The 27745-nt window shown below is 39.7% G+C and overlaps 1 protein-coding gene across 1 annotated transcript in view; it reads left to right on the plus strand.

Annotated features, from left to right (window-relative positions):
- The first annotated feature begins 1475 nt into the window (after positions 1 to 1475).
- Positions 1476 to 27745, plus strand: part of Lgsn (lengsin, lens protein with glutamine synthetase domain) — a 35355-nt gene continuing 9085 nt past the window's right edge. Inside the window, exons 1-4 of the mRNA XM_052191889.1 lie at positions 1476 to 1505; positions 13723 to 13855; positions 15811 to 15963; positions 22033 to 22199. Coding sequence (XP_052047849.1) covers positions 1476 to 1505; positions 13723 to 13855; positions 15811 to 15963; positions 22033 to 22199 — 483 coding nt within the window. The remainder of the gene's footprint in view (positions 1506 to 13722; positions 13856 to 15810; positions 15964 to 22032; positions 22200 to 27745) is intronic.

Raw genomic sequence — 27745 nt, forward strand, 5'->3', positions numbered from 1 at the left:
GGCGGCTCAGATGGCAAGGAGAGAGAAGATGGGCAGACTCCTAGGACTTGTGGCTAGCCAACCTGGCCTGCTCAGGGGTTCACCTGTCTCCATCTTCCCAGGCTAGTATTACTTATATTTGTGGTAGGTTCTAGAACTGAATTCAGGGCCTTGTGTTTGCAAAGCAAGCATTTTACTAACTGAGCAGTCTACCTAGCCCATTGTTTTTAAAATGTAATCCCTAAAGGTATTTTCACCTTTTGTATGATAATCATATTTTGACAATGCTACCACCTTTTGGTTATAAACTTACATGCTTTTCAGGGATAATTTGTTTAAAATGTTGATATTTTAAAAATGGGCTTTTTGTTCATACAATTTTCTGTGATTGAAATATTTTACTAAATAGACAAACTGTCAAGAGTAAAAAAAAAAAAAGGACTGTTAAGGCAACACTATTACAGCCCATGGAATGGGGGATGCTTTTTGTGGGGAGATCTGTTAGGGGAGCACCAGTTTCAAAGCTGGGTCTAAATGAAGACCAAATGCAGAGCACCCAGCACAGAACACAAGCACTGGCAGCAGGCCGATGGTACAAACCAGAAAAATGGCCATTGTTCTCATGAAATGGGGCCTTTGAAGCCAGATTTTGGCCCGACTGAATGGCAGAGGCTTTGCCCTCCTGGAAGACCTGGAGAGCAGTACCCAGCTGTGGGTTCTGCATGCTCGCTGGTGCCTTTGGCTTGATTCAGAAGAAACTATGTTTGTTCTAGCCACCAGTAGTTGCAGTTGGGGTGTGGAGGAAATGGGCTTTCTATCCTCTTGAGTCTGGTAGAGAAAGTGCTCCCCATTGATTCTGGGGGAGTTAGGGTTGCTTCAGACTTCCTGTTCAATGAGGATAATGAGGACAGCCTAGGATGTGTTAGAAAGGCTGAAGAAAGCTAGCCTTAGTGTAGCGATAGAATGAAGGGCCAGCAAAACATGGAGGCAGAAAGGTTCCCGCCATGGAATGCAAGTGTGTGAATTTCAATCACGGCTTTGCCATTGGTACCAGTCTACATCATTCATAGCCCTGTTTTTCCCATTTGTTTTTTGTCTGTGGGCTTTGATAACACAGCTGTCTAAAAAAATGTTTCTCCATCTGATTATTACAATAGATTTAATTCCAGAATACGACTGTTATGTAACAAAGAGTCAATAGGTTGGAGGGGAAATAAAAAAGCCACCCAGTTTTAAGCTCTGAGTCCTTTTGTTTGCAGGGAGTCAGGCATAAGTGAGCATTGGTTGCTGGGCTATTCTAGGGCATTGCTCATACCCTGTGTCCTGGGCGTGGCAGTCGGTGCTTAGCTTTTATTACCTGCTGGATCCCCCTGGAACGAACCTCCTGGAATTCATCATTCACTGCCTTTGTAAGAAGTCTACATATAAATGCACTCTGAGACCATCGCTGAAGGGAGTGTGGATGCCACGACTGATTTATGTAAGAAACGGTTGACATGACCGATGAAGGGGACCTTGCACAGGAGGTATGAAGCTAAGAATCAAAGTAGTATTTCCCCAAATAATGACAGTGAAGGTTTTGATGACTGTAACTTTTCTGAGCATCAGTGGGAATGAGGGCACTGTGAGTTGATTTGTATGTGTGCTTTCAGGAAATTTGTGAAGAAACGCCCTTCTGTTCCGCATGGTCAGTTTTTAAGAACTGGACAACTTGGAGTTTGCATCTAGCAAAATGTGCTTTGTTTGAACAATCCCTTATAGTAACTTCATTAGGTACCAGATTTTAGAAGAATAAAAACACCATAAAATTTTATTCTAATCTTGGCTACTATTGAGAGAATAGTCTTTGTGTTTCTCAAAGCTTATTTGGTCATATTCTTAGTCTTCGTAAGAATGGCTTTGGGTTAAATGATTAAAGGTGAGAAGTAACTCTCTCTGTGTGTGTGTGTGTGTGTGTGTTTATCTGGATTTTGTTGGAATACATTACATGTTAGGCAGTGATAGAACTTGATGAATCAGGAACATAGTAAGGAAACTAGTAGCTTCATTTAGGACCCTTTCTTTATGTGGCCTTATCTTTAGCACTGTATTTCCAACAAAACATTTTTGGAAGACAACAGTGTGGCCTTGGAAGTAAGTTATGGTTAAGTTCAGAAGAATGAAGCTTTTCTATAAACTAAGAAAATCTAATTTGAGAAACAGACCTACTATGTGTAAAGTGCCTGAGAAGATGACATACAGTGAACAGACATGATCTGTGTGTGCTTTTCTGTCTAGTGAAAGAAGAGATAACGTCTGTGTGAGAATTGGGTGTGTTCTACACATGATGAATATGAGCAGTGGGCTTTGGGAGGGAGATGGGGAGGAATCCACTTTCTACACAGAAGCCTGCAAAAGCTGTGCAAGGAGGGGCCGTGGCTTACCTTGCAGTGTCGTGCTATGGGAAGAAATGGCTGAGTCTGGGTATGCAATTGTAGGGAACAATTCAGGAGAAAAGATGAATGGGATGGGCACTGGTAGCATCAGTTTCTGGACACATTCATTTTGACACTTCACTTCTTCTAGGAAGAGGCTTCACATTCTGCTGCTGAGTCTGGAGAGGCACCATGTTTCCTACCCTAGCTCTGGCTATTTCAGTTTAGGATTCTAGTCTCAGCTCCTCTGGGAAGTATTCTGATCTATACACTAGAAGGTGTCTAGAACACACGTTGATTGTTTAATCTTAGGAAGTCGAAACCAGCAACACAATTTTATTGCTTGGATTTCAAGAGAGGGTTTCTCTGTGTAGCCCTGGCTGTCCTGGAACTCATAGACCAGGCTGGCCCTGAACTCAGAGAGATTCACCTGTCTCTGCCTCTTGAGTGCTGGCATAAAAGGCATATGACACCACTGATTGGCTGCAATGTGATTTTAAAGCACAGTTTTTAAGAGACAATCTCTCTTTGTGAAATTACACGCACTCCATTTTTCCTTTCTCTTTCTCTGAGAAAGCTATGTAGTTCAGGCTAGTCTCATATTTTGCACGATTCTTCTTACAGTGTCTCAGTGGTGGGATTACAGGCATGCATCACTATGCTGGACTTTGAAAAAATCCTTGGCTACTTGGATAGGTCATATTTAATAAACACAATAAAGCACATATATTTCCATAGCAGAACATCTACTTGGCTCTTCGCTGAAAAACCTCTGTTCATTGTCTCAGAAGTAGAATTACAATCTGAGGAAGAGAAAGAAATCTGAGAAGGGGACAAAAGATAGAGGATGGCACTCTTCTTTCTGTTAAGTAAGGGTTAGAGCAGGGCAGGACTTTGCTTCCCCACCAGACACTTGACACAAGCGGAAGCGTGAAGTCAAATCAAAGTGCAGCCGCTGAACAAAGCCTCCACCGGTTCGGATGGGCAGATGGCGTGTGTGCAGGAATCCCTCAGGGTGGATTCTTCCCCAACCCAAACACACTCTGCCAGGATCGTCAGTGACACAAACTGTTATTAGTCTTAGTTTTGGGTGCCAAGAAGCCACACATTCAGCCAAATTCTTAACAGCATTGATCAGAAAAAACATCAAAAACATGTTTTTGTTTCTTTGACGTTTGCACAACTGCACATGTCTGTTTTTAATCATTAAAGACAATACTTCAGTTGTGGTTAGTATGCTATCTCTCTGTCTGTCTGTCTGTCTGTCTGCCCATCTGTCCGTCCATCCATCATGCATCCATAAATCCAACTATCATCTATTACAGGCTGGAATGCCTTCTCTTGTAACATTTTAAGAGTTCCTGTTGATTAGGTCTCATGTTTTTATTTGCAATAGTTTTTACAATGATATCTTCCTGACAGTTCTATTGCAGTCTTAGCTTTTTCTTCATCATATGTCATCTAGCCCAGTATCATATGATGCACATATATTTAATTTTTTATCTGTTATTTTTTTACTTTTTTCCTGCATGTATGTTTGTATGCTGTATGTGCTCCTGGTGTCCCAGGAAATCAGAAGAGAGGGTTGGATCCCCTGGAACTGGATTTGCAGATGGTTGTGAGCCAAACCTGAGGCCCCTAGAACAGAGCAGCCAATGCTCTTAACCACTGATCTATCTCTCCAGATCCCATTTTTCCTTTTGGAAATGTAGTTTTTAAAAACATATCTGGTGTCTTTCTGCTCATACACCAAACCTTTACCTTCACTTTATTTATGCAGATGCATGCATTTTTAGTTATAATACCTTAATTTTCCTGGTTTTACTTTACTCATGAAAACATTAAATAAAATCAGCATAAGTGTAGGAATCAGTTGAATTTCTTGCTGTCTGTATTAAATTACTATAATTATTAATGTATATTATGTATTATATTCATATATTATATAACATATATCATATATTATATATACATATATAATATTATGTTATTATATTATTATGACTTTATTCCCTTTCTTTACCATTAGCCTTCATATAATGAGAAAACACAAGAGAGTTCAGGTTTTTGGAAATTTTTCTTTTCTTTGTTGAAGCTGTTATTTAGAGGTAATTTCCTAGTACAGAATTTTCTGTTGCAGATTTTATTTGCACTATTTTCAGAGAAGCCATAATGTGCTCACCAGCTTGTTGGACTGGACATGTCATTGTCTCCGTACCCTAAGTCCATTCCAGGCATGGACAGTGCTTGGGCAGAATGGACTAATTATTGTCATGGTCATTGAATCTGAGTAGAAAAGCATGTAGATTAAAGAAAGCTGCTTCAGTGACACTGAAAGTTAGTTAACAAAACTAGCTAAGAATTTCCAAAGGGTAGAATACAGTTTATTAATCGAAATGTAGGCGTTAGGAGTTGTTTGTTTTATGAGCAGGTCACAGAGCTAATGACAGTCTGTAGCTTCCTATTAAAAATGGGGCTGTTCCCATGACATAGTGATTCCACCACAGGGTTTTATGGTCAAATGCATGGCATCTATGTAGAAGGATGTGTGAACTCCTGTGTTCATCTATAGTTTTCTTAGTTGTTTTTTTTTATTGCCATGACAAAACACCAAGACAAAGACAACTTATAAGAAAAAGTATGTAAGTTGTGGACTCATGGTAACAGGTTAGATTCCACCACCATCACAGGAGGGATCCTGGCAGCAGGTAGGCAGGCAAGCAGGCAGACATTATTGGAGTAGCAGCTGAGAGCTTGCATCCTGGTCCATAGATATGAGACAGAGAGAAAATTAATTGGAAATGGCTTGTGCTTTTGAAACCTCAAAGTCCACCCAAGTGACACACCTCCTCCAGAAAGACCACAGCTCCCAATCCTTCCCAAACAGTTTCACCTACTGTGGACCAACATTTAAGTATATGAGTCTCTGGGGGCTATTCTCATTCAAACCACCACAGTGACATTATTATTATTATTTTATTGTTGTTGTTGTTGTTGTTGTTCTGTTCATATGGCACATACTGCAGCATTGTTAATCATAGCCAAGATGTGGAATCAACTTAAGAATTATCAATAAATAAAGAAAATGTATATATACATATGTATTTATATTTTATGTTATATAATACATATATATATATAAATATGTATGTATATGTATGTATATGTTATATTTATATATATATATATATATGGACATAAAATACACATACATATACACACACATGCACACACACACACACACACACATACACACACACACAGGGAATCCTACTTAGCCTTAAAAAAATAAATTATGTTTCTTGTTAAAACACAGATAGACCTGAAGGATATCATAGTACATGTAAGAAGCCAAGTATAGAAAGACAAATGGCCTTTATACGTGAGTGTAGGACTTTGAACTCATACTAATGGAGATTAAACTGGTAGGTACCTGAATCCGGTACCCAGAAACTTCTGTCAGAAGATGCAACAGTTTAGCTGGACAAGTAGGAATAAGGTCAAGATGCCTACTGTACATTGTAATGGCTACAGTTAATAAAAGCAATTGTATGTTTGGAGACTGCTAATGGAGTAGATTTTCAACTGTTCTAAAAGTATATGTGAGATATGCAAATGTTAAATGGCTTGATTTAGCCATTCTCCAATGTATACATATATCAAAGGATTATGTTTTAGATGGTGACAACATACAATTTTACTTATTATTTTAACTGAAGACTCAGAAGACTCAGAAGAAGATATATAAAACATCTTTTGTAACCCCTTCCCTTTCAAATAAGCACATTAATCATCCTTGAGGGGTCCTGGCACCAGGGAGAAGAAGGTTCTTAGTCTTATAGCTATTTTACTTTTAATAATTTAAGTATTTTAATTTAAATGTGGGCCCAGAAGGAAACTTGGATACAGTTTCATTGGAGTTTGATTGCAAACAATCTTAAAAAAAAAAAAAAAAAAAAAAAAAGCAGCAAGACAGTTAAGCTGGGGATTTGCCAGAAGGAGAGATGGATAGAGGGGAAAATGGTGATTTTCCTGAGTCGGAAGTCAAGAAAGCAGGCAGGGTTGGAGATGGCAGAAGATGTACAGGGAGAGGGGATACCAGAGAAAGGGAGAGCGTTTGGAGGTCAGGGCGAGCAGGCTGGAGGTTGGGGCTGCTGTCTGGGAATGGGAGATATGAATAAGGTAAAAGGTGTCATTTCACGTCTGCTGTCTCTAGCTAGCTACCTCCCAGAGGGGCCTTAGCAAAGCACATACAAGATCAGTGTTTAGATATGCACGGAATAGCTCACATTTCTCACTGGGGCTGGCTAGTTAATTCACAGTAGGAAGAACACACAGGCATCAGGAATGAGGAAACCAGTTGGAATAGATACAGGTGGGGTTTATATGAGAAAGGACCAGATGGAGAAGCTGGAAAACCTGATGAGGCTGCTTTATTCCAGACCTCAGAGAATGGGGATGTGAGTTTTTCTAAAAGTGATGGAGAATCACACAGGATGCTTCAGCAGAGCAGCAGTGTGATTGCCGTTGTGATTTATGGAGGTACAGGGATAGCAGCCAAAGGAAAGGGGCAATGTTACAAAGACCGTGAGGAAAGACTGTGAGAACTCAGGTGACAAAGAATGAGTGGTGGGGGCACTTCTTATTTACAAATTTAATAATGATAATAATAATAATAATAATAATAATAATAATAATAATAATGTATGGGGTCTCTTTAAGATCATTGTGAGACTTACATGAATTAAGATGAATTATGCTTGTCTATTTTCTGCCATTTAATCAACACAGAATTGCACACCGTGCTTACGCTCACATCCTTACAATGTGTTTTTTTTCTTTTTCATACTTTCTTCAACTCAAGTGTCCTCTGGTTGTTTACAGACCCAAATAGATAAGTAGTTCCTGCTCATTTCATTTTTTGATGACAAGAACTGAACCGGAAGCCTTTTGTCATGCTAGAAAAATGTAAAAGGTTTGAATACTGGGCTGTGTCTTCAGTCCCTACCTACTTAATGACAAAAAGTATTGTAGAAGTGTGCGCTGGCTTTCTCACTCCCCCTGAGCATCCTAGCATTGCTTTAATGCCTGTATCTCCCCAACATGGTGCGCTAGCTTATCGTGTTGAGAGGCTAGAGAGGCTCAAATAGGACACTGAAGTCCATGCTGAGGCTGCCCCATGATGTAACATAGAATGAGGCCCATCTCTAAGGAAGAGCCTTGGAGACACATAGCACCTGGGTAGTGACAACCATGGCTGCCGCCTCTTCAATAGTTAATGCGCACCAGTCAATGATTGTCTAACACATGTCACAACCAGAAAAGCTATCAAGCTGCCTACTTGATAAATAAATAAAGTATGATACTTCTAAATGGATTGGGCAGAGAACACCTGAGAGGAGTTTCTTTGTGCCCCCCTTCCAAGGAAAAGAAAAGAAAATCGAAAACCTTCTTTAGCTGTTCCCCTGCTCCCGTGGGCCCTTTGCAACCTCTGCATCTTGAGTAACATTGCAGCAGACCTTCTAGAACTGAGCTTCAGTTTCTCAGCACCCTGGACTGCAGCAGCGATGATGGGTGTTCTCAATGGCTGCGTCATAACTGCCAGTTAAATACTTGGTTCTTTGCATTCGGTGAGTTGGCTCCACATCTTAGTTCCTGCACTTGAGAGGAGTGATTTAGGGCCAATCTCATCTTCTTTTGGTACAGTTTTCCTCAGCTGTAATGCACTCACTGCAAGGGGTTTTTTGAGAACCAATAAGTTAACATATGCAAAGCATTTAAGAATGAACTGGCATAGAGTTCTTTTGTTTTTCATCATGCCTTTTAAGTATTTTTTCTCTCATCTATTACATCCTGACCACGATTTCCCCTCCCTCCTCTCCTCTAGCCTCTCCTCTTACCTTCCCTGTCTACCAGATCCACCCCACCCTCTTCCCCCCCTTCATAAAAGAAGAGGCCTCTGAGGAACATCAAGACATACAACACCAAACAAGACATAACAGGCCGCAATAAAAGCATGCACACACCATCTCATCAAGGTCGGGCAAGGCAACCCAGTAGGAGAAAAATGGTCCTACAAGTAGGCAGGAGTCAGGGACAGCCCCTCATCCCACTGTTAGGACTTCCACAAGAACACCAAGTAGAGGACTTATATCAGACCCCTACAGGCTCCCTGATATTTGTGAGTTCCCATGAGTCCCAATCAATTGATTTTGTGGGCTACGTTCTGTGGTATATCCCTGACTCTTCTGGTCCATCTTGTCTAAAGATTTTATTTTTATTTAAGTGTATGTGTACATGTATATGTGTATGTATAGGTGTATATATGTGTGTATGTGCATATATATGCATATGTGTTTGTGGTTCTATACCTCTGGAGGCCAAAAGCAAGTGTCAGATTACCTGGAACTAGAGTTACATGTGATTGTGAGCCATCTGAAGTGGCTGCTGAGAATTGAACTCAAGTCTTCTGCAAGAACAGCTCTTCATCCCTGGAATGTTTTTAAATTGTTATCACTTATGTGATGACAAAATATTCTGAATATCACTGAATATTCAGTGTCATACTAGGTACTGGGGAAAAACAGGGCTACTACCATCCAGTGTGCCTAGAGAACCTGCATAGTCATATATTCTACAGTTTTGAGAGAGCCGAGAAACTTTTCTTCTTTATCCCTTATCTTTTATACTAAATTTGCTCCCAACATTTAAAAAAACATGAAAAGTGAAATTGAAAGAAACCTGTTTTTCACCAAGATGTGGGCCAGGAAAGATGAGGGAGGCAATTGAGGTGAATATGAACAAAGAACAAGGATTCTATCTATCTATCTATCTATCTATCTATCTATCTATCTATCTATCTATCATCTATCTATCTATCTATCTATCTCCTTTCTTTCTTTCTTTCTTTCTTTCTTTCTATCATCTATCTATCTATCTTTCTATCTATCTTTCTTCCTTTCTATCATCTATGATTTATCATTTATCAATCTATCACTTATCATCTATGTATATATATATATATATATTCATCTATCTACATATATTCTATAAAACAATAGGATAAAGCTGCATTTTTCTATACTAGATAAAAATACTAACTGAATCCTTGTTTCTAGAATCCTTTGGCAATGTGTAGAATTGACAGTTCTGGGGCGATGCTTTGACAGGCTTTTGGCAGTTGGAACCACTGTCAGGTGCTCCCTAGAGGGAGCACCTGCCTTTGTTCAGCCTCGGTCCACTGGCTCTGTCTGTTCTCTGTGGCACTAGATTTTGCTGTCTCTGACCTAGGGTGACCTATGAGTATTTCATTATTCATATTATGAAAGACTTCAACTGCTTTGAAGATACTTTAATGCCTGCACTACATTGCAAGGGTCTGTCTGGATCATGTTTTATTTTTACATCTTTGATTTTGCCTTATCCATAGCAGGTATCCCCACTCTTTAGAGCTTCCAGTGACATGAACTAAGACAGTTTTAACTGTTACACAAGAAAAAATATTACTGAAAGGGAGTATGTAAGTATGTGTATGTGTAGATATACATATACATGTATATATATATATATACATGTATATATATACATATACATGTGTATATATATATACATGTATATATACATACACACATACCGAGGAAATGAAGCATATTTTATGAGTTTAGTAGCTGACATTATGTAATAGGAATGGAATTTGATTTAGATCAAGTGTTTGGCTGGGACAATGTGGGAAATATCCCCCAAAAGTGGTTTAGGTTTGAATTTTTACTTGCCCATCAAAATGACCTTGAGCAAATCACCTAATCCTTGTGTGCCTGTGATGGAGGTAACAATAAACATTCACCTGGTAATATCATAAGAACTATATATTAGAAAGATTTTCACCAAGACATCATTTATACTGTAGCTGAGTACAAATTCAAGATTAAGAAAAAAGTTTTCTACTGTTATGGGACAGCCCAGGGTCCAGTAAATTTGTTTCCGTTATTAGAGCAAGGTCTCTCGTTTGATCACCACAGTATAGGAGAGAAAAACTCAAAAGATAGAATAAAACTTATTCTTTTGTTGTTGTTCAAGACAGAGTTTTTCTCTATATCCCTAGCTGTCCTAGAGTATACTACGTAGATCAGGCTGGCCTTAAACTCAGAGATCTGCATGCCCCTGCCTTCTGAGTGCTGGGACCAAAGGTCTGTGTCATCACACCCAGGTAAAATGTATTCCTTTAAAAAAGCATTGTTTGTATTTTATGAGCATTGGTGTTTTACTTGCAAATGTCTGTATGAGGGTGTCAGCTCTCCCAGAAGTAATGCTACAGACAGTTGTGAGCTGCCATTTGGGTGCTGGGAATCGAGCCTGGACCTTCTGGTGGAGTAGCCAGTGCTCTTACCCTTTGAGCAACCTCTCCAGCTCTAAAATATATTCTTTATCAGAAACAATTCCTCTCTGTTGAGAGAAGCATCTTGTTGGGTACGATGCATGAACCCCAGCGTTCCTGGGACTCATATGGGTGGAGTTTTCAGGTTGGTACCTCAGCCAATGACTTCTGCTTTTGTCACACACACAAAGATTCTCTTGGGCATTTGGCTTTTGGGGAGGAGAGTGGAACCTGGGATGCTCAGGGGAACTTCACATTCCATGCATTATTGTGGCTTTGAACTTTCCTCATTTGAAAACCAGAGAATCCTTACCTCAAGCTTTATGCCAGGAAATTTGCATGGCAATGTTCTCAATTTGGCATGTTGTAACTCTCTTGTTTATTCCCTTGATGTTGGAATTTGAAGCTGGAGGTGTCTTAACCTTTGTCTCACATGATTCAACTTATACATCGAGAAGAATTCCTGAGGGGCTCAGACTAAGACCAGCTTCAGCCAGCTCAGAGACCAGTGAATCTTTCTAAATAGTACTTCTGTACAATATCCACAATATGCCCATGTAAAGGCAATCAAAAATAAAATTATATACTCCTGGACATATAATTTTGGAAGTCAGTCCATGTCCAATATCACTGCTTGTCCTTATCAAAAGCATATGAAAAATTTATGCAAATATTTGAATGAAGTCCTAAACTATTAGGAAAAATAAAGTATCATATAGTAGTCTATACAATCAAATGTAAGATTATCAGAAGTGAAATGATTACAGTTTTTGGATAAGTCATAAAATTCCAAGAAGGAACTATCAATAAAACATATTACTTTGTGTGCTAAAGTAAGAATTGATAAAATAAAAAGACGGTATCATGAAATATATACTCATCTAGTAACAATAATCACAATTCATCAAACTTACATATTACCATGCCCTCTTTCATCTTCACAGACTGGATTGCTTTAATGATAAATCAGTATAGCTCTGCCTGCAGCTGCTCTGGATATGTATTTGTATGACTTGCCTATATATGGGACCTTTCAGAACCTCCTCTTTAAAAATATAACACCTTAAAACATTTAGAACAGGCTTTGTCTTCACTTTCTCACTTTTCTCTCACTTAAAGTCAAAATTTGCTGCTTGCAAACAAACACACACATATACACATAACATACATATACACACGTACATATATACAAAAACATACACATATATACATATATACATGCACAAATAAGTACACACATATAGAAACATACATATACATATACACATAATGCACATACAAACACAAACATACATATACACATAATGCACATACAAACACAAACATACATATACATACACACATACATACAAATACACCCCCCCACACAAACATATACATACACACACAAACATATATATACATACATATACATATATACATACACGTATGCATACATACATACACACAACATACACATACATATACATGCAAACATACATACATACATATACACATACATACACATATGCATACATACACACATATGCATACACGCGCACACACACACACCCTAAAAACACCAACACTAGGTTAAATTTTTCTTCCAGTGACCAGTGCTTGCACAGGTGACTGTTTCTACTGCCAGCAATGGGGTACCCTTGCCATCCTCCTCAATGACTAACTCCCTGCTTGAAAATTCTTAACAACTACAAGTAAATTTTTTTGCTTTGAATGTATTTTAGATTTTATCAAGCCATAAAACAACTCGAGTAAGGTATTTCAAATCACTGGCACGAGCAGAGGAAGGTAGACCATGATGGGCAGCAGGGGGTGAGGCTGGTCAAGGGCCATGATGGGCAGCAGGGGGTGAGGCTGGTCAAGAGCCATGATGGGCATCAGAAGGCAAGGCTGGTCAAGGGCCATGATGTACATGCATGGAAATGCCACAGTGATGTTCATTCCCATATCCTAATAAATATTCTTTTAAAGTCTAGTTTCAAAGAAGGTACAAGTGAATGAAACTTCTTTTTGAATCAAAGTTAATACTGATGTAAAAAGGGCAAAGGAGGGTGAGGGAAGGTGAGGGAGGTATGAGGGAGAGGGGGAGAATCCAAAATTTCAGGTGCTTGTGCTTTTGGTCAAGACGATAAGAAAGCATAAAATTCATAAAAATAAAACTTTTTACAGGAAATGGTTTTATCAGTTATTCAGGACTAAGCCACTTAAAACATTCTGAGGTAAAAAGAAATTAGCATTGAATAGGTAGATATGAGCTTTTATTTATTTATCTTTCTTAGTCAATCATTTTATTTGTGTACATTTCAAATGATAACCCCCTTCCGGATACTCTTCCACAACACCCCCATCCCATTCTCCCTCTCCCCCTTCCCCTGCTTCTATGGTGCTCCTCTACCCACTCACTCTCTCCTGCCTCACCACCCTAGTATTCCCTACACTGGGGCATCAAGCGTTCACAGCACCAAGGGCCTCTCCTCCCATTGATGCCAGACAAGGCCGTCCTCTGCTACATATGTAGCTGGTACCATGGGTCCCTCCATGTGTACTCTTTGGTTGGTGGTTTAGTCCCTGGGAGCTCTGTGTGGTCCAGTTAGTTGATCCTGTTCTTCATATGGGGCTGAAATCCCCTTCAGCTCCTTCAGTCCTTCCCCTAGCTCTTCCATTGGGGTCCCTGGGCTCAGTCCGATGGTTGGCTGTGAGTATCTGCATCTGTATTGGTCAGGTGCTGGCAGAACCTCTCAGAGAACCGCCATATCATGCTCCTGCTGGTAGAGCTTAATTTATTTAATAGTTTTCTGTAACATATATCAAAGAGGTAGAGAAAATTTAGCCTCTGAGTCATCGAAAGGGACAAGGAAGTGACTTCCTTTAGAGAAGGTCCTGTGCTCAACTTAAATCCAAATCTATCTGGGTCCATGGTGTGTTACGTGGGTTTTTGTTTACTAATTATGACAGGACACAACAAAAGAGGAAGACAATGCCACTGAAGGCGACAGGATGAGCAAACTGAGACGGCCAAGGAGAAAAGTCACCAAACCACGTCTTTGCTCAATGGATGGGGACGAAGTCGCCGTGGCCAATTCCAGTGGTATGTGGCTACCATGACTTTTTGCCATGGGTTTGGACAGAGGCACTTTCTATCATGTTCTTTCCCATAAAACATCTACGTCTGGAGGAGCAAAAGGACGGAAAGATGCAGAGTATTGCTGCATGAAAGATGGCAGATAATAAGCTCGTGTCAACTGTAGAGAAACAGCCAATCAAAATATTTAGGATCCAATGGGAGGGAGTTGGCTGCTGCTGTGGGGTGGGGGATGGGAAGCAGAGTGGGAGAGATGCTTCCTTCTGTGCTGAGAATGAACGTGACCTGTATGGCTAAGGGCCTGGGAGGCCACAGGAAAGTTCTGCAGGGAGTTTTTAATCCACTTGCTGAAACTCTAATGGTGCTCTAATAGATCTGAAATAGTGCTGAGTAGAAATAGGGTGACTTTTGGTGTTTCAAAGAGCGGGCAAAAGGAATGGCTAGCCCATGCTAACAATGAAGGCATACCTTAATGGCTTTTTATTTTATTTCCCTATTACTTTTTTTTACAGTTCAGTCATTACCCACCCCACCCTGTCTGTCCTCCCACAGTTCCACATCCCATTCCTTCTCCCACCCCCCATCTCCAAGAGGATGCTGCCACCCCCAATCCCCAGGCCTCACTACTACCTGGGGCCTCAAGCCTCTCCAGGGTTAGATGCTTCTTCTCTGAGGCCAGACCAGGCAGTCCTGTGCTGTATGTGTGTGTGTATGTGTGTGTGTGTGTGTGTGTGTGTGTGTGTGTGTGTGTGTGTGTGGTGGGGTTAATGGCTTTTATTTTTTATTATATATTTTTATTTTCTATACTGTTTACATTCCAAATGATTTCCCCTTTCCCAGTTCCCCCCCTCCTCATATGTCCCATAAACCTTCTTCTCTCCACCCATTCTCCAATCACCTCTCTCCTTCTTCTCTGTCCTGGTACTCCCCTCCAATGCTAGATCAAGCCTTTCCAAGATCAGGACCCTCTCCTTACTTCTTCATGGGAGTCATTTCTTATGCTAATTGTGCCTTAGGTATTCAGAGCTTCTGGACTAATTAATATCCACTTATCAGAGATTGCATTCCATGTGTATTCTTTTGTGACTGGGTTACCTCACTTAGGATGATATTTGCCTAAAAATTTCATGAATTCATTGTTTTTAATTGCTGAATAGTATTCCATTGTGTAAATATACCACATTTTCTGTATCCATTCCTCCATTGAGGGACATCTGGGTTCTTTCCAGCTTCTGGCTATTATAAATAAGGCTGCTATGAACATAATGGAGCATGTGTCTTTGTTGCATGCCGGGCAATCCTTTGGGTATATGCCCAGGAGAGGTATAGCAGGGTCCTCCGGAAGTGTTATGTCCAGTTTTCTGAGGAACCACCAGACTGATTTCCAAAGTGGTTGTACCATCTTACACTCCCACCAGCAGTGGAGGAGTGTTGTTCTTTCTCCACATCCTCGCCAACACCTGCTGTCTCCTGAGTTTTTGACCTTAGCCATTCTGACTGGTGTGAGGTGAAATCTCAGGGTTGTTTTAATTTGCATTTCCCTAATGACTAATGATGTTGAGCATTTCTTAAAGTGTTTCTTGGCCATACGAATTTCTTCAGGTGAAAATTCTTTGTTTAGATCTGTACCCCATTTTTTAATAGGGTTATTTGGTTTTTCTGGGGTCTAATTTCTTGAGTTCTTTGTATATATTGGATATTAGCCCTCTATCAGATGTAGGGTTGGTGAAGATTTTTTCCCAATTCGTTGGTTGAATGGCTTTTATTTTTATTTTTTATTATTATTACAGACAATATATTTCTGTACAGCCTGCATCTAGGGCAGGCAAAACCCGCTGTCCCTGTTTGGTGTGTCACTTTATGGGAAGGGGATCTTTTCAAGTAGTCTCCTCTAGGCTGTGTTAAAGATAGTTGAAAGCAACTCTTACAGGTTTTGATTTTTTTTCCCATTATTAATGCAGAGATATCCAGAAACCAAACAGCAGATCTGCGCAAACCTGGCTCTGCCGAGTCTTGGTCTTCGCGCAATGCCCATGACCAGACGTCAGTGGTAAAACCCTCGCTTCCCAGTGCCTCAGCCGGTGCTCCTGATGCTGAATTCCACCCAAATATTGGTAAGCAATTACCTGGAAAGATTCTGGAGGAAAAAGGAGAGTGTTTCTAGCCACTGTTTCCAAGTTGATCTTTGAACTGGAGATCATCTGATGATGGTTAGGATCCCAGGGCCCCAAGCAAAGATGGAGGAAACTTCTACATCTGTGTCTGGATTGTTGAATAATTATCCTGGTGCTGAATGTGTTGGTTAACATCCTCTTGGATACAAGTGATAGAAACTGGTTAAAAAGGAGGCATTTTCTATTTGAGGAAATCTATAAAAAATAGATTAAATAAATAGGGTTTGGAAAAGTGGAAAAATTTACGGTGGTCTATGAAATTAGAGAAATGGGGTATAACCCATATCCTTCCTTCTGACGATAATTACCGACTAAAGAGGTTTTTCATGACTAATTTTAGGATTCTCTAAGCCTATCTACTAAGAGGAAAGGCAGAAACTCTGAAAACTGTTACAGTCCAGGCCACAGTTTATTGGAACATAATTTTTATAACATAAAAGGCTAAAATAATCTGTGGTGTAAACTCTAGGAAAACACTAAACATGAGTGTTCACTAGTTCTCTCTTAGGGGGACCACAGATAACAGCATCATCTGTTGGTGTATTTTGCTGGCTTAGGATGCTCACTTTAATATTGGTATCCAGGGACCTTACTTGAACATGTTGCATTGGTCATGGGACTTAACTCTGTCTCCAGCCCTTGTGGGGGACAAGTTTGAATGTGTTCAAAGTTACCATGACAAATGACATTGTCTGGCTGCCTGGATTGATACACAGAGCCAAGGTAAATATAGACATTCTTGACAGGTGACACTTAGGAACTGGGAGGTGAACCCCAGGGAGCAAGTTCAGACCCCTCTTTGCCCTTTTCTCCTCTCCCTTTTTATTACACCCAGGCCCTGAGGAAATGGGCACCATGAGGCTCCATCTGTATCAGCTTCCTTCGGGTGGCACAACTCATGGTCACCAATAGAATTATAAAATCCACAGATTCACATCCAAGTTCATTTAGAATGAAGAGAGAGCCCAGTCCGTTAGATTGCTTCCTTTTAAAATTGGGTGGTTCCTTTGTCTCAGAATCATTTCTCTGGCTTTATGTCTGAGGGCCAGCAATGCTCAGATGAGGCTTCTGTCTGGAATCAATCTGAATTTCCCTAATTCTGCACCTCTAGTAGGAAAACCAAAACCAAAACCAAACCAAACCAAAAACAAAACAAAAAGTCCCCAAGTTCCTAAGATCTTGCCTTGACACTGCAAGACATATGTCCTATTTTAAGGACTGTAGCCTGTTTCTCTGGCAACGCTCATCCCCCAAGATCTTTGTGTCTTGCTTTGTGCTCTCCATGGAGAGAAGAGCAGCCGTTCTGACATCTGTGTGTAACCAGGAACAGACAATACAAATGGCAGGGTAGCTGGAGCTTCTACTGAGAAACCAGGAGAACAAAGGATGGCCCAGATTCAGACTGAAGGATGCCTTTTGCAAATATGAGTCTGCTTTTATTTGTGACCCCATGAGGTAGAAGATCGGGTGTGTCACGGTCACGTAGGCTACCCCAGGGCTCCAGCCAATGACGTGGAGAACTGTCCATCCAGTATTACCACATTGTTGAGGGAAAGACTGAACTCAGAATTTTATTATGTAAAATTTCTTAATAGTCAAATATTTCGAATAAATTCAAACAGGGTTGTAAACATTGGGAGGGCTAAAAGAGTATGCTGGCTATAATACCTTTATGGTATACGTTTTGCATGTTTTTGTGTGTTTTGTTTTATATGTTCTAGTTTCAGACAGAAAAAAAAGATGGAATTTGGGTATCTTAATCTTAAATAAAAAGTCCCAGTGCTTTGCCCCATCTTTGCACCACCAGTCATGACTAGGGGTGTGGGCACCATTATTGATCAGCCTGGAGTAAGCTCTTATAACCTATAATTCCAAAGAAACCACCAATGTACCATACAACAATACATATGAAAACTGATACCTCCCCTAAGTAGAAGCAATTTCGGTAAGTATTTTCAACTATATTGAGTTTTTTTTTTCCAAAAATAAGTTTTTTCAAGATCAGTTCCTTTGTCCTTAGAGTATTTTATTTATTTATTTATTTATTTATTTATTCATTCATTCACAATTTTAATGGCTTGCACCTTGCTTTCGTGCCAACTGGACTTGGCAGCACTATCTAGGGCTGACACACCCTGGCTGGAAGCCAGGGCCTCATTGCACTAAGTGGGTGTTCACACTGCATGCATGTAAGGCAGCCATGCACACTGCAGACCCATGAGTGAAGGCCCAGGGCGTCCAGAGAGGGAAGGCAGGATCCCAGGAACAAGGGCATGTGTTACAGAGTACACATCACAGGCAGTTGTCGCCATCTTAAAATTTCTATTTCTTTCTTCTTTAAATAAGACTACTAACTACTATTATTAAAGCAATAAATGATACAATGCCATTATAATATTTATTACTAATAATATAATCATAAGTAACTTACTTTTATTTATTATATTTATTATAGAAAATGATTATGAATAAATAAAACTTAATAAATGACAAAATAATGTTTAAAGTTAGATGATGATGATGATGAATGTGATGATGATGTATTGTGTGTTATAATGGGTGTGTAATTGCCAGTTCACATGAGTCATGAGATCAGATGAGAACTTTTGGGAGTCCTCTTTCCATTCTAGGGTAAAGAGCTCAAACTCGCATCACCAAGCTGTGCTGGCAGCACCTTTATTCACTGCGCCAGCCCTGGATTTGGAATATCTGTAAGCTCGCATTCCTGTTCAATCCATCTTTTACAAGCAGCGGTGGCTTTCTTGGGAACTTAATATGTTCTTGTTGTCTCAGAATACAGATGGGATTTCTCTAAGGCATTCTAGATGCTCATGAGCTGTGAGGTTTCCTTTCTTTAATATTTCCTTCTTTTTCTCCCTAAACAGAGCAGTAAAACTTGCCCTATAAAAAGCACATTGGTTTAATTTATTCATCCTCTGAGGGGGTGGGATAGGAGAGTGCCTCCCAGGAATTACACCAGAAGAAAAACAAATGAGCCCCTGAGCTGGAAATTACCTGCCTGCTATCCATCATGTACAGCTGGGAAAGATGGATCGAAAGGGTTAATTGGAAGTTAAGAAATATGATTTATTTGAGGGGAAGAAATTCAGACTATGATGTAGCAAGATGAATTGATACTTTGAAAATGAATTTAGGCTAGAAAGGATTCTCTTATTTGGTGAAAGATCTAATCTTTAAATGAAAAATTTGACATTAAAGGTATTCTAAAAAGTATGATGGAAATTGTTATTTAATAATCAGACAAGAGACAAATATAAGATATATTAATTTATTAACTAACATACAAACTTAGTCACTAAAGGCCTGTGATGGCCAACATCTCTATAGGTATTGATGCTATGACAGCAGGCAGAACTGAGTCCCACTTACATGGATCAGCATGCAAGAGAAAGAATAACAGATAAATGGTCACCAAACAGGTGCCTCTGAAACAGGGCCAGCATGTTTCATGGAAATAAAGGACACTGAAGAATATGGGTAAGGGAGAGTCTAGTTAGCTGAAATAGGTTGCTCCTAAATTCTCATAGTTCTAACTCTCTGCACCTCAGATTGCATTTTGGGGGCAAGATCTGTTGATAGGTTATTAAGGTTAAAGATTCCCAGTAGGTGGGGTCCTAATCCAGGGTAACTCACAGGAGACTAATCCATGGACTCAAATGGAAAGAAGATCTGTGTAGATCATCAACTCTAAGTTCAAGAGAGATGCCTCAGAAGAAACATCCCTGCTGATACCTTCGATCGTTAACTCTGGTCTTCAATAAAAAAGGATACAAGTTTCCACTAAGCCCCCTCCTCTTCAGGAGCAGTTGCTGTGCCTGTCCCTAGAAAGCGAATGCATGTGCTCACTGCTCAGCCTCAGCTCAGGGTGGGCATATTTACACTACAGGCATGTTTCATGGATGTTTCACATGACTGTGGTCAACGTCACCAGTCCCTCACCTTACGGAATCATCCCACCTTTTCACTGGATGCCACGTTTTAATGACTATAGTTTCCCCATGTGGTAACAAGATATTTTGAGGGCAGGGCTTTTTCTGACTGCTTCTTAGGTTTACAACCAGTTTGATAATTAGGTGGTGATAAAAATATTGACCTTGAGCAGTTGACTATCCATGGGTGACTATTTCTTTTTCTCATTGTAAAATAAAACAGAGGGGACTTTTAGAGGTGGGAAAGAGGACTGGGCAGACTGAGGAAGAAGTTACTGGATCGAGCAAAGGACAATGATGCATATGATTAAATATGTCATGATGAAACCGGTTAATCTGTATGCTTAGAAATTTAAAAAAAAGAAAGTCAAGAAAAACATAAAACAATAGATATTTATCGTAGGAACTTTAGAAGATACAGATAAGACAAATGGCTAATAAGGTAACCTGCCTTCTCATCACCAGGGAGGCAATAGAATGACCTCTTTTTTTCTTGAAGGATAAAAGAGTCTGCTTGACATCATATACAGAATCGTTTATGATGTCTGAAATACTGTTTATATGAAGGCTTCTATATTTAAAACTGCTTATGGGTTTTATTTTATATAAGCTGCTTTATTCTGCTTTATTCTGCTTGGGCCTAGCACCCAATGTTTCAGAATAAGGTGGGAATGCACCAACTATTGGTTTAGCACGTAACATTCTAATTGCTATTGTGTAATTGTTTGTGTTAAATGGAAGGTTATATGGTAGTTATAAAGCCTCAGGAGTCTTGGGGTAGCCAGACATATCAGTGATGGGACATTATATTTAACATATGTGCAGAGGTGGCACCAGTCATTTGTTTCCCTCATGTATTTAAAATCTGCTTAATCTGTGTTTTTAGACTGTCAATCTTTATTCCTCATTTTAAAGCCTAATTATATCTTGAAAACTGATACCCAGTTATCACTTAAAAATTATAGCCGTTTGATGTTAGTGGTGAGACAGATTGATGGGTGTTCAAATGCGGGCGAGATTGCTGTACCATTTACTGGAGTTAGAGTAATTGGGCTCACATTTTGCATTTAAGTAGCACTTACATAGTGCTTATTGACTCCTGGCACTGTTAAATACCTTGTTTAATCCTCATAACAATTGAGTAACATTTTAACAACAAAGAAGGAGAGACAGAGAGAGTGGGAGGGTTGCCAGGTATGAAAGGAAGAATATGGGCGTCTTGATTTGTGCTGACTCTCTGTGTTCTGTCACTGTCCCTAAAAGTTCTGACAGTGGCATTTATAATGTGTACTTTGGGCCTGACCATTTAAACTTTGTACCTAGTAATAACCTAGTAATAAGTCACCTACCCTGAATCCAGAAAACTAGATTCTAGATTCCATTTTGACAGTGATATGTGTGAGTGTGAGTGTGTGAGTGTGTGTGTGTGGGGGGGGGCTTGGGTTCCTGTGATGTGTTTCTCTCTGGGACTCAGGCGAATGAACTGACTAGATGAACTTTGTATCAAAAGTCTTTCTGAGCTCAAAAGTTTTAGAATGTTCAGACTCTCTTAACATACTGGAAATGGACATTTTATCATATTTCTGACTTAAAAAATTGGTCACAGAGTCCCAAGTTTTCATCTCCACTCCCATTCTTGATATCTTTCTTAAATATTTGTAAAATCTTATGTAGAGGTGCACTTTCTAAGACTCAGATGCCATCACAAAGATGGAAGGTAACTTTCAGGAAGACCAGTGCTGTCAGGTTATCCATTGTCTTCCTGAGCAAAGGTTTTCTCTTTTTTCCTTTATCTGATTATTTTTACGAACAAGTGTTTCAGTAAGCATCCTTTTAGGCTGAAAAGTCCTGACTGATGACCAGTCCCTGAGGGTGTTAACAGGGCTCTTGGGATGATTGTAAAGGCATATGAGAGATAGGTGGGATCTCTGTGTGACGTTATAACCATGTGATGGGCATGTATTGCTCTTGTTTGTAACCCTAGTGACTAATTTGATATGTCTACCTTAGTGCCTTTTGGTTCATCCTCATCTAGTGACCTCAAATTACTACTCTACAGATCCCACCTGGGAAAATGCTCAGAGTTTGACCCCGCCTCAACTCTCCGCCAGAATGAAACACATTAAACAAGAAATGGCCAGAAACCACCTCCAGTTTGTACGATTTGAAGCAACAGACTTGCATGGTGTCTCCAGATCTAAGAGCATCCCTGCACAATTTTTTCAAGTGAGTTTTACAATTACACTGAGTGTGGCTCCATAGCCGTTAAAAAGCAGATGTTGTTTAGTACTCATCTGCATCATCTTATAATCCATACAGTAATTTGAGTGGAAACACAATAATTTGTTTTGCCATTTTCCTTGTCCCTCCCCATATGCATCATTGCTCCCCAAGGAGATGAACATGCAATAGCAATCCCTCTACCTAATAGAAATAGGAAGCTCATTAACGCAGTTTATTTCAGTCCTTCTGCCTCGAATAATTACACTCTACAGAGCTATCATCTCTTTTCATACTATAATTATAAAGATTATATTTTATTTGACATGAGAAAATTGCAACCCAAGACCCAAGAGCAAACACAAAAGCAAAAGGTAGAAATGATTAAATGGAGATGCTTTGCTAGATAAAAAAAGGCATATCCTTTCAGCTGTAATTCACATATGAATATACGCAACTGTTATTAGATGACTTAATAGTAAAATTTGAAAATAGTGGTATCAAAAAACATTGCATCTCTGGACACAGCCTTAGGATTTTCTAGGGCCATTTTGTTTACTTCGAGCCAACACGAACCCTTTTCATTGGTGTGCTTATTCTTACTCTCCCATTTTCACATAATTCTCCTTCCCGTAGCTGGAGTTCATCATTCTTTTATTCTAACTTTATAATCAGAGAGCATGTATTGTTTAACAAAATACCTCAAATTTATTTTGGAATTTTTGAAGGTATAATATTCATTAGTATTTTCATCACAGGAATTAATGATTTAAGACTAAATAATTTTGACACTTTATGGTGAACATATAAGTTCATTAGTGAAAGCTAATCTGAATAATATATACATATATTTAAACATTTAAATATATATTGATTATATGAAAAATACATCTTGAATATATATATTGAGTATGTGAAAATTTCCTTAGGCAAACATGTGAAATTAATAGTCTGTTGTTTTGTAAAAGACGTCACTTAGATTTTTTTTTATAGAAAAGAACTTTCATACAACATAGTCTTACCATGCTTTACCCCTTCCCCAACTCCTTCCAGATCGCCCACCTCCACACAATCCATACCCTTTCTTTCTCTCTTTAAAGAAGGGAACAAAGAAGCACACAAGCAACACCAGAAAAGAAAACAAGAACTCTCTGATTCTGACACTTTGTTTCTGTCTGTGTCTCTTCTCTCTCTCTCCCCCTTCCCTCCCTCCTTTTCACCCTCCTTCCCTCTCTCCTCCCTCCCTCTCCCTCCCCCCCCTCTCACACACACACCCTCACACACACTGCATAAGTGGAACCCAAAATAAAATAAATGAAGCAATTTGAGACAACAAATCTACAAAAATATCAAGTTTGTTTTGTATTGGGCATCGACTGCTAGCGAAGGGGTCTTACCTGTGTGTGGCTCCACAGGAGGAGGAAACAAGTTTTTCCTTTACACATGCATGGGTGCTAGTTGCACACAAGTCCTTGGTTATGGGTGGGAGCCCATGTAAACTTCTTCTTAGCACTGGGGTTACAAGAATCATTTAAAAACACTTTTTAAGGTTTATTTATTTATTATATGTAAGTACACTGTAGCTGATTTCAGACACACCAGAAGAGGGCATCAGATCTCATTATGGATTATTGTGAGCCACCATGTGGTTGGTTTGCTAGGGTTTGAACGCAAGACCTTCGGAAGAGCAGTCAGTGCTCTTAATCACTGAGCCATCTCTACAGCCCATTTTTTATTTATTCGATATATTTTTTATTTACATTTCAAATGATTTTCTCTTTTCTGGTCCCCCACTCCCCGAAAGTCACATAAGCCCCCTTCCCTCCCCCTGTTATCCCACCCACCCTTTTCCACTTCCCTGTTCTGGTTTTGCCTTATACTGCTACACGGAGTCTTTCCAGAACCAGGGGCCACTCCTCCGTTCTTCTTGTACCTCATTTGATGTGTGGATTATATTTTGGGTATTCCAGTTTTTCAGGGTAAGATCCACTTATTAATGAGTGCATACCATGAGTGATCTTTTGAGACTGGGTTACCTCACTTAGTATGATGTTCTCCAGCTCCATCCATTTGCCTAAGAATTTCATGAATTCATTGTTTCTAATGGCTGAATAGTACTCCATTGTGTATATATACCACATTTTTTGCCTCCATTCTTCTGTTGAGGGATACCTGAGTTCTTTCCAGCTTCTGGCTATTATAAATAGGGATGCTATGAACATAGTGGACCATATATCCTTATTACATGGTGGGGAATCCTCTGGGTATATGCCCAGGAGTGGTATAGCAAGATCTTTCGGAAGTGACATGCCCAGTTTTCTAAGGAATCGCCAGACTGATTTCCAGAGTGGTTGTACCAATTTGCAACCCCACCAGCAGTGGAGGAGTGTTCCTCTTTCTCCACATCCTCGCCAACACCTGCTGTCTCCTGAATTTTTAATCTTAGCCATTCTGACTGGTGTAAGGTGAAATCTCAGGGTTGTTTTGATTTGCATTTCCCTGATGACTAATGAAGTTGAGCATTTTTTAAGATATTTCTCCACCATCCGAAGTTCTTCAGGTGAGAATTCTTTGTTTAACTCTGTACCCCATTTTTAATAGGGTTCTGGGGTCTAACTTCTTGAGTTCTTTGTATATATTGGATATTAGCCCTCTATCTGATGTAGGGTTGGTGAAGATCTTTTCCCAATTTGTTGGTTGCTGATTTGTCCTTTTGATGGTGTCCTTTGCATTACAGAAACTTTGTAATTTTATGAGGTCCCATTTGTCAATTCTTGATCTTAGAGCATAAGCTATTGGTGTTCTGTTCAGGAACTTTCCCCTGTACCAATGTCCTCAAGGGTCTTCCCCAGTTTCTTTTCTATTAGCTTCAGAGTGTCCGGCTTTATGTGGAGGTCCTTGATCCATTTGGAGTTGAGCTTAGTACAAGGAGACAAGGATGGATCAATTCGAATTCCTCTGCATGCTGACCTCCAGTTGAACCAGTACCATTTGTTGAAAAGGCTATCATTTTTCCATTGGATGTTTTCAGCCCCTTTGTCGAGGATCAAGTAGCCATAGGTCTGTGGGTTCATTTCTGGATCTTCAATCCTGTTCCACTGATCTGCCTGCCTGTCACTGTACCAATACCATGCAGTTTTTAAGACTATTGCTCTGTAGTATCAGAGATACTGATTCCGCCAGAAATTCTTTTCTTGTTGAGAATAGTTTTAGCTATCCTGGGTTTTTTGTTATTCCAGATGAATTTGAGAATTGCTCTTTCTAGCTCTATGAAGAATTGAGTTGGGATTTCATGGGTATTACCTTAAATTTGTATATTGCTTTTGGCAAAATGGCCATTTTAACTATATTAATCCTGCTGATCCATAAGCATGGGAGGTTTTTCCATTTTTTGAGGTCTTCTTCCATTTCCTTCTTCAGAGTCTTGAAGTTCTTGTCATACAGATCTTTCACATGTTTGGTAAGAGTCACACCAAGGTACTTTATACTGTTTGTGGCTATTGTGAAGGGTGTCACTTCCCTAATTTCTTTCTCAGCCTGCTTATCCTTTGAGTATAGGAAGGCTACTGATTTGCTTGAGTTGATTTTATAACCAGCCACTTTGCTGAAGTTGTTTATCAGCTGTAGGAGTTGTCTAGTGGAGTTTTTTGGGTCACTTAGGTAGCCTATCATATCATCTGCAAATAATGATAGTTTGACTTCTTCCTTTCCAATTTGTATCCCTTTGACCTTTTTATGTTGCCTAATTGCCCGAGCTAGTACCTCAAGTACAATCTCTAAAAGATAAGGAGAAAGGGGGCACCACTGTCTAGTCCCTGATTTTAGTGGGATTGCTTCAAGTTTCTCTCCATTTAGTTTGATGCTGGCTACTGGTTTGCTGTATATTGCTTTAACTATGTTTAGGTATGGGCCTTGTATTCCTGTTCTTTCCAAGACTTTAAGCATGCTGAATTTTGTCAAATGATTTTTTAGCATCCAATGAAATGGCCATGTGTTTTTTTTTTTTTGAGTTTGTTTATGTAGTAGATTGCATTGATGGATTTCCGTATATTGAACCAACCCGGCATCCCTGGAATAAAGCCTACTTGATCATGGTGGATGATCGTTTTTATGTGTTCTTGGATTCCGTTGGCAAGAATTTTATTGAGTATTTTTGCATTGATGTACTTAAGGGAAATTGGTCTGAGGTTCTCTTTCTTTGTTGGATATTTGTGTGGTTTTGATATCAGTGTAATTGTGGCTTCGTAGAAGGAACTGGGTAGTGTTCCTTCTGTTTCTATTTTGTGGAATAATTTGAAGAGTATTGGTGTTAGGTCTTCTTTGAAGGTCTGATAGAATTCTGCACTGAAATCATCTGATACTGTGCTTTTTTGGTTGGAAAACTTTCTATGACCCCTTCTATTTCTTTAGGGGTTATGGGACTGTTTAGATGATCTATTTGGTCCTGATTTAATTTTGGTATTTGGTATCTGTCTAGGAAATTGTCCATTTCCTCCAGATTCTCCAGTTGTGTTGAGTATAGGCTTTTGTAGTAGGATCTGATGATTTTTTGAATTTCCTCAGTTTCTGTTGTTATATCCCCCTTTTCATTTCTAATTTTGTTAATTTGGATACTTTCTCTCTGCCCTTTGGTCAGTCTGGCTAAGGGTTTATCTATCTTGTTTATTTTCTCAAAGAACCAGCTCCTGGATTTGTTGATTCTTTGTATGGTTCTCTTTGTTTCCACCTGACTGATTTCAGCCCTGATTTGATGATTTCCTGTCTTCAACTCCTCCTGAGTGAATTGGCTTCTTTTTGTTCCAGGGCTGTACTGACTGGTTTTGAGTGTCAACTTGACACAGGCTGGAGTTATCACAGAGAAAGGAGTTTCAGTTGGGGAAGTGCCTCCATGAGATCCAACTGTGAGGCATTTTCTCAATTAGTGATCAGGAGGGAGGGCCCCTTGTAGGTGGTACCATCTCTGGGCTGCATTATTGGGTTCTATAAGAGAGCAGGCTGAGCAAGCCAGGGGAAGCAAGCCAGTAAGAAACATTCCTCCATGGCCTCTGCATCAGCTCCTTCTTCCTGACCTGCTTGAGTTCCAGTCCTGACTTCCTTTAGTGATGAACAGCAGGGTGGAAGTGTAAGCTCAATAAACCCTTTTCTCCCCAACTTGCTTCTTGGTCATGATGTTTGTGCAGGAATAGAAAGACAAATTGGTACCAGCGTAGTGGGGTATTCCTGTGACAACCTGACCATATTTTGGGGAGGACTGTGAAAGGATTTTGGAACTTTGAGATGGAAAAGCCATTAGAATATTAAGAGCTCCGTGGAAAGTTCTGTAGGAGCTTGGAAGACAATGTTAAGAACAGTGCAAAAGATGGAGGTCTGGCTTGTGAAATTTCAGAGGGAAGATTAAACTCTTACAGTGGCCATGTTTTGATTGTGAAGATTCTGTAGTTTTGGTTAGCTGGGGCTGAAAAATCAGCTGTGAGTAACAAGATACCAGAACCACTAAAGCAAACCTTTGTGTTACTGGGACTATTGATGCTGGTTAGCTGGAGCTAAGAAAT

This window comes from Apodemus sylvaticus, chromosome 9, assembly GCF_947179515.1.
Source record: "Apodemus sylvaticus chromosome 9, mApoSyl1.1, whole genome shotgun sequence".
In the NCBI taxonomy this organism is placed as follows: Eukaryota; Metazoa; Chordata; class Mammalia; order Rodentia; family Muridae; genus Apodemus; species Apodemus sylvaticus.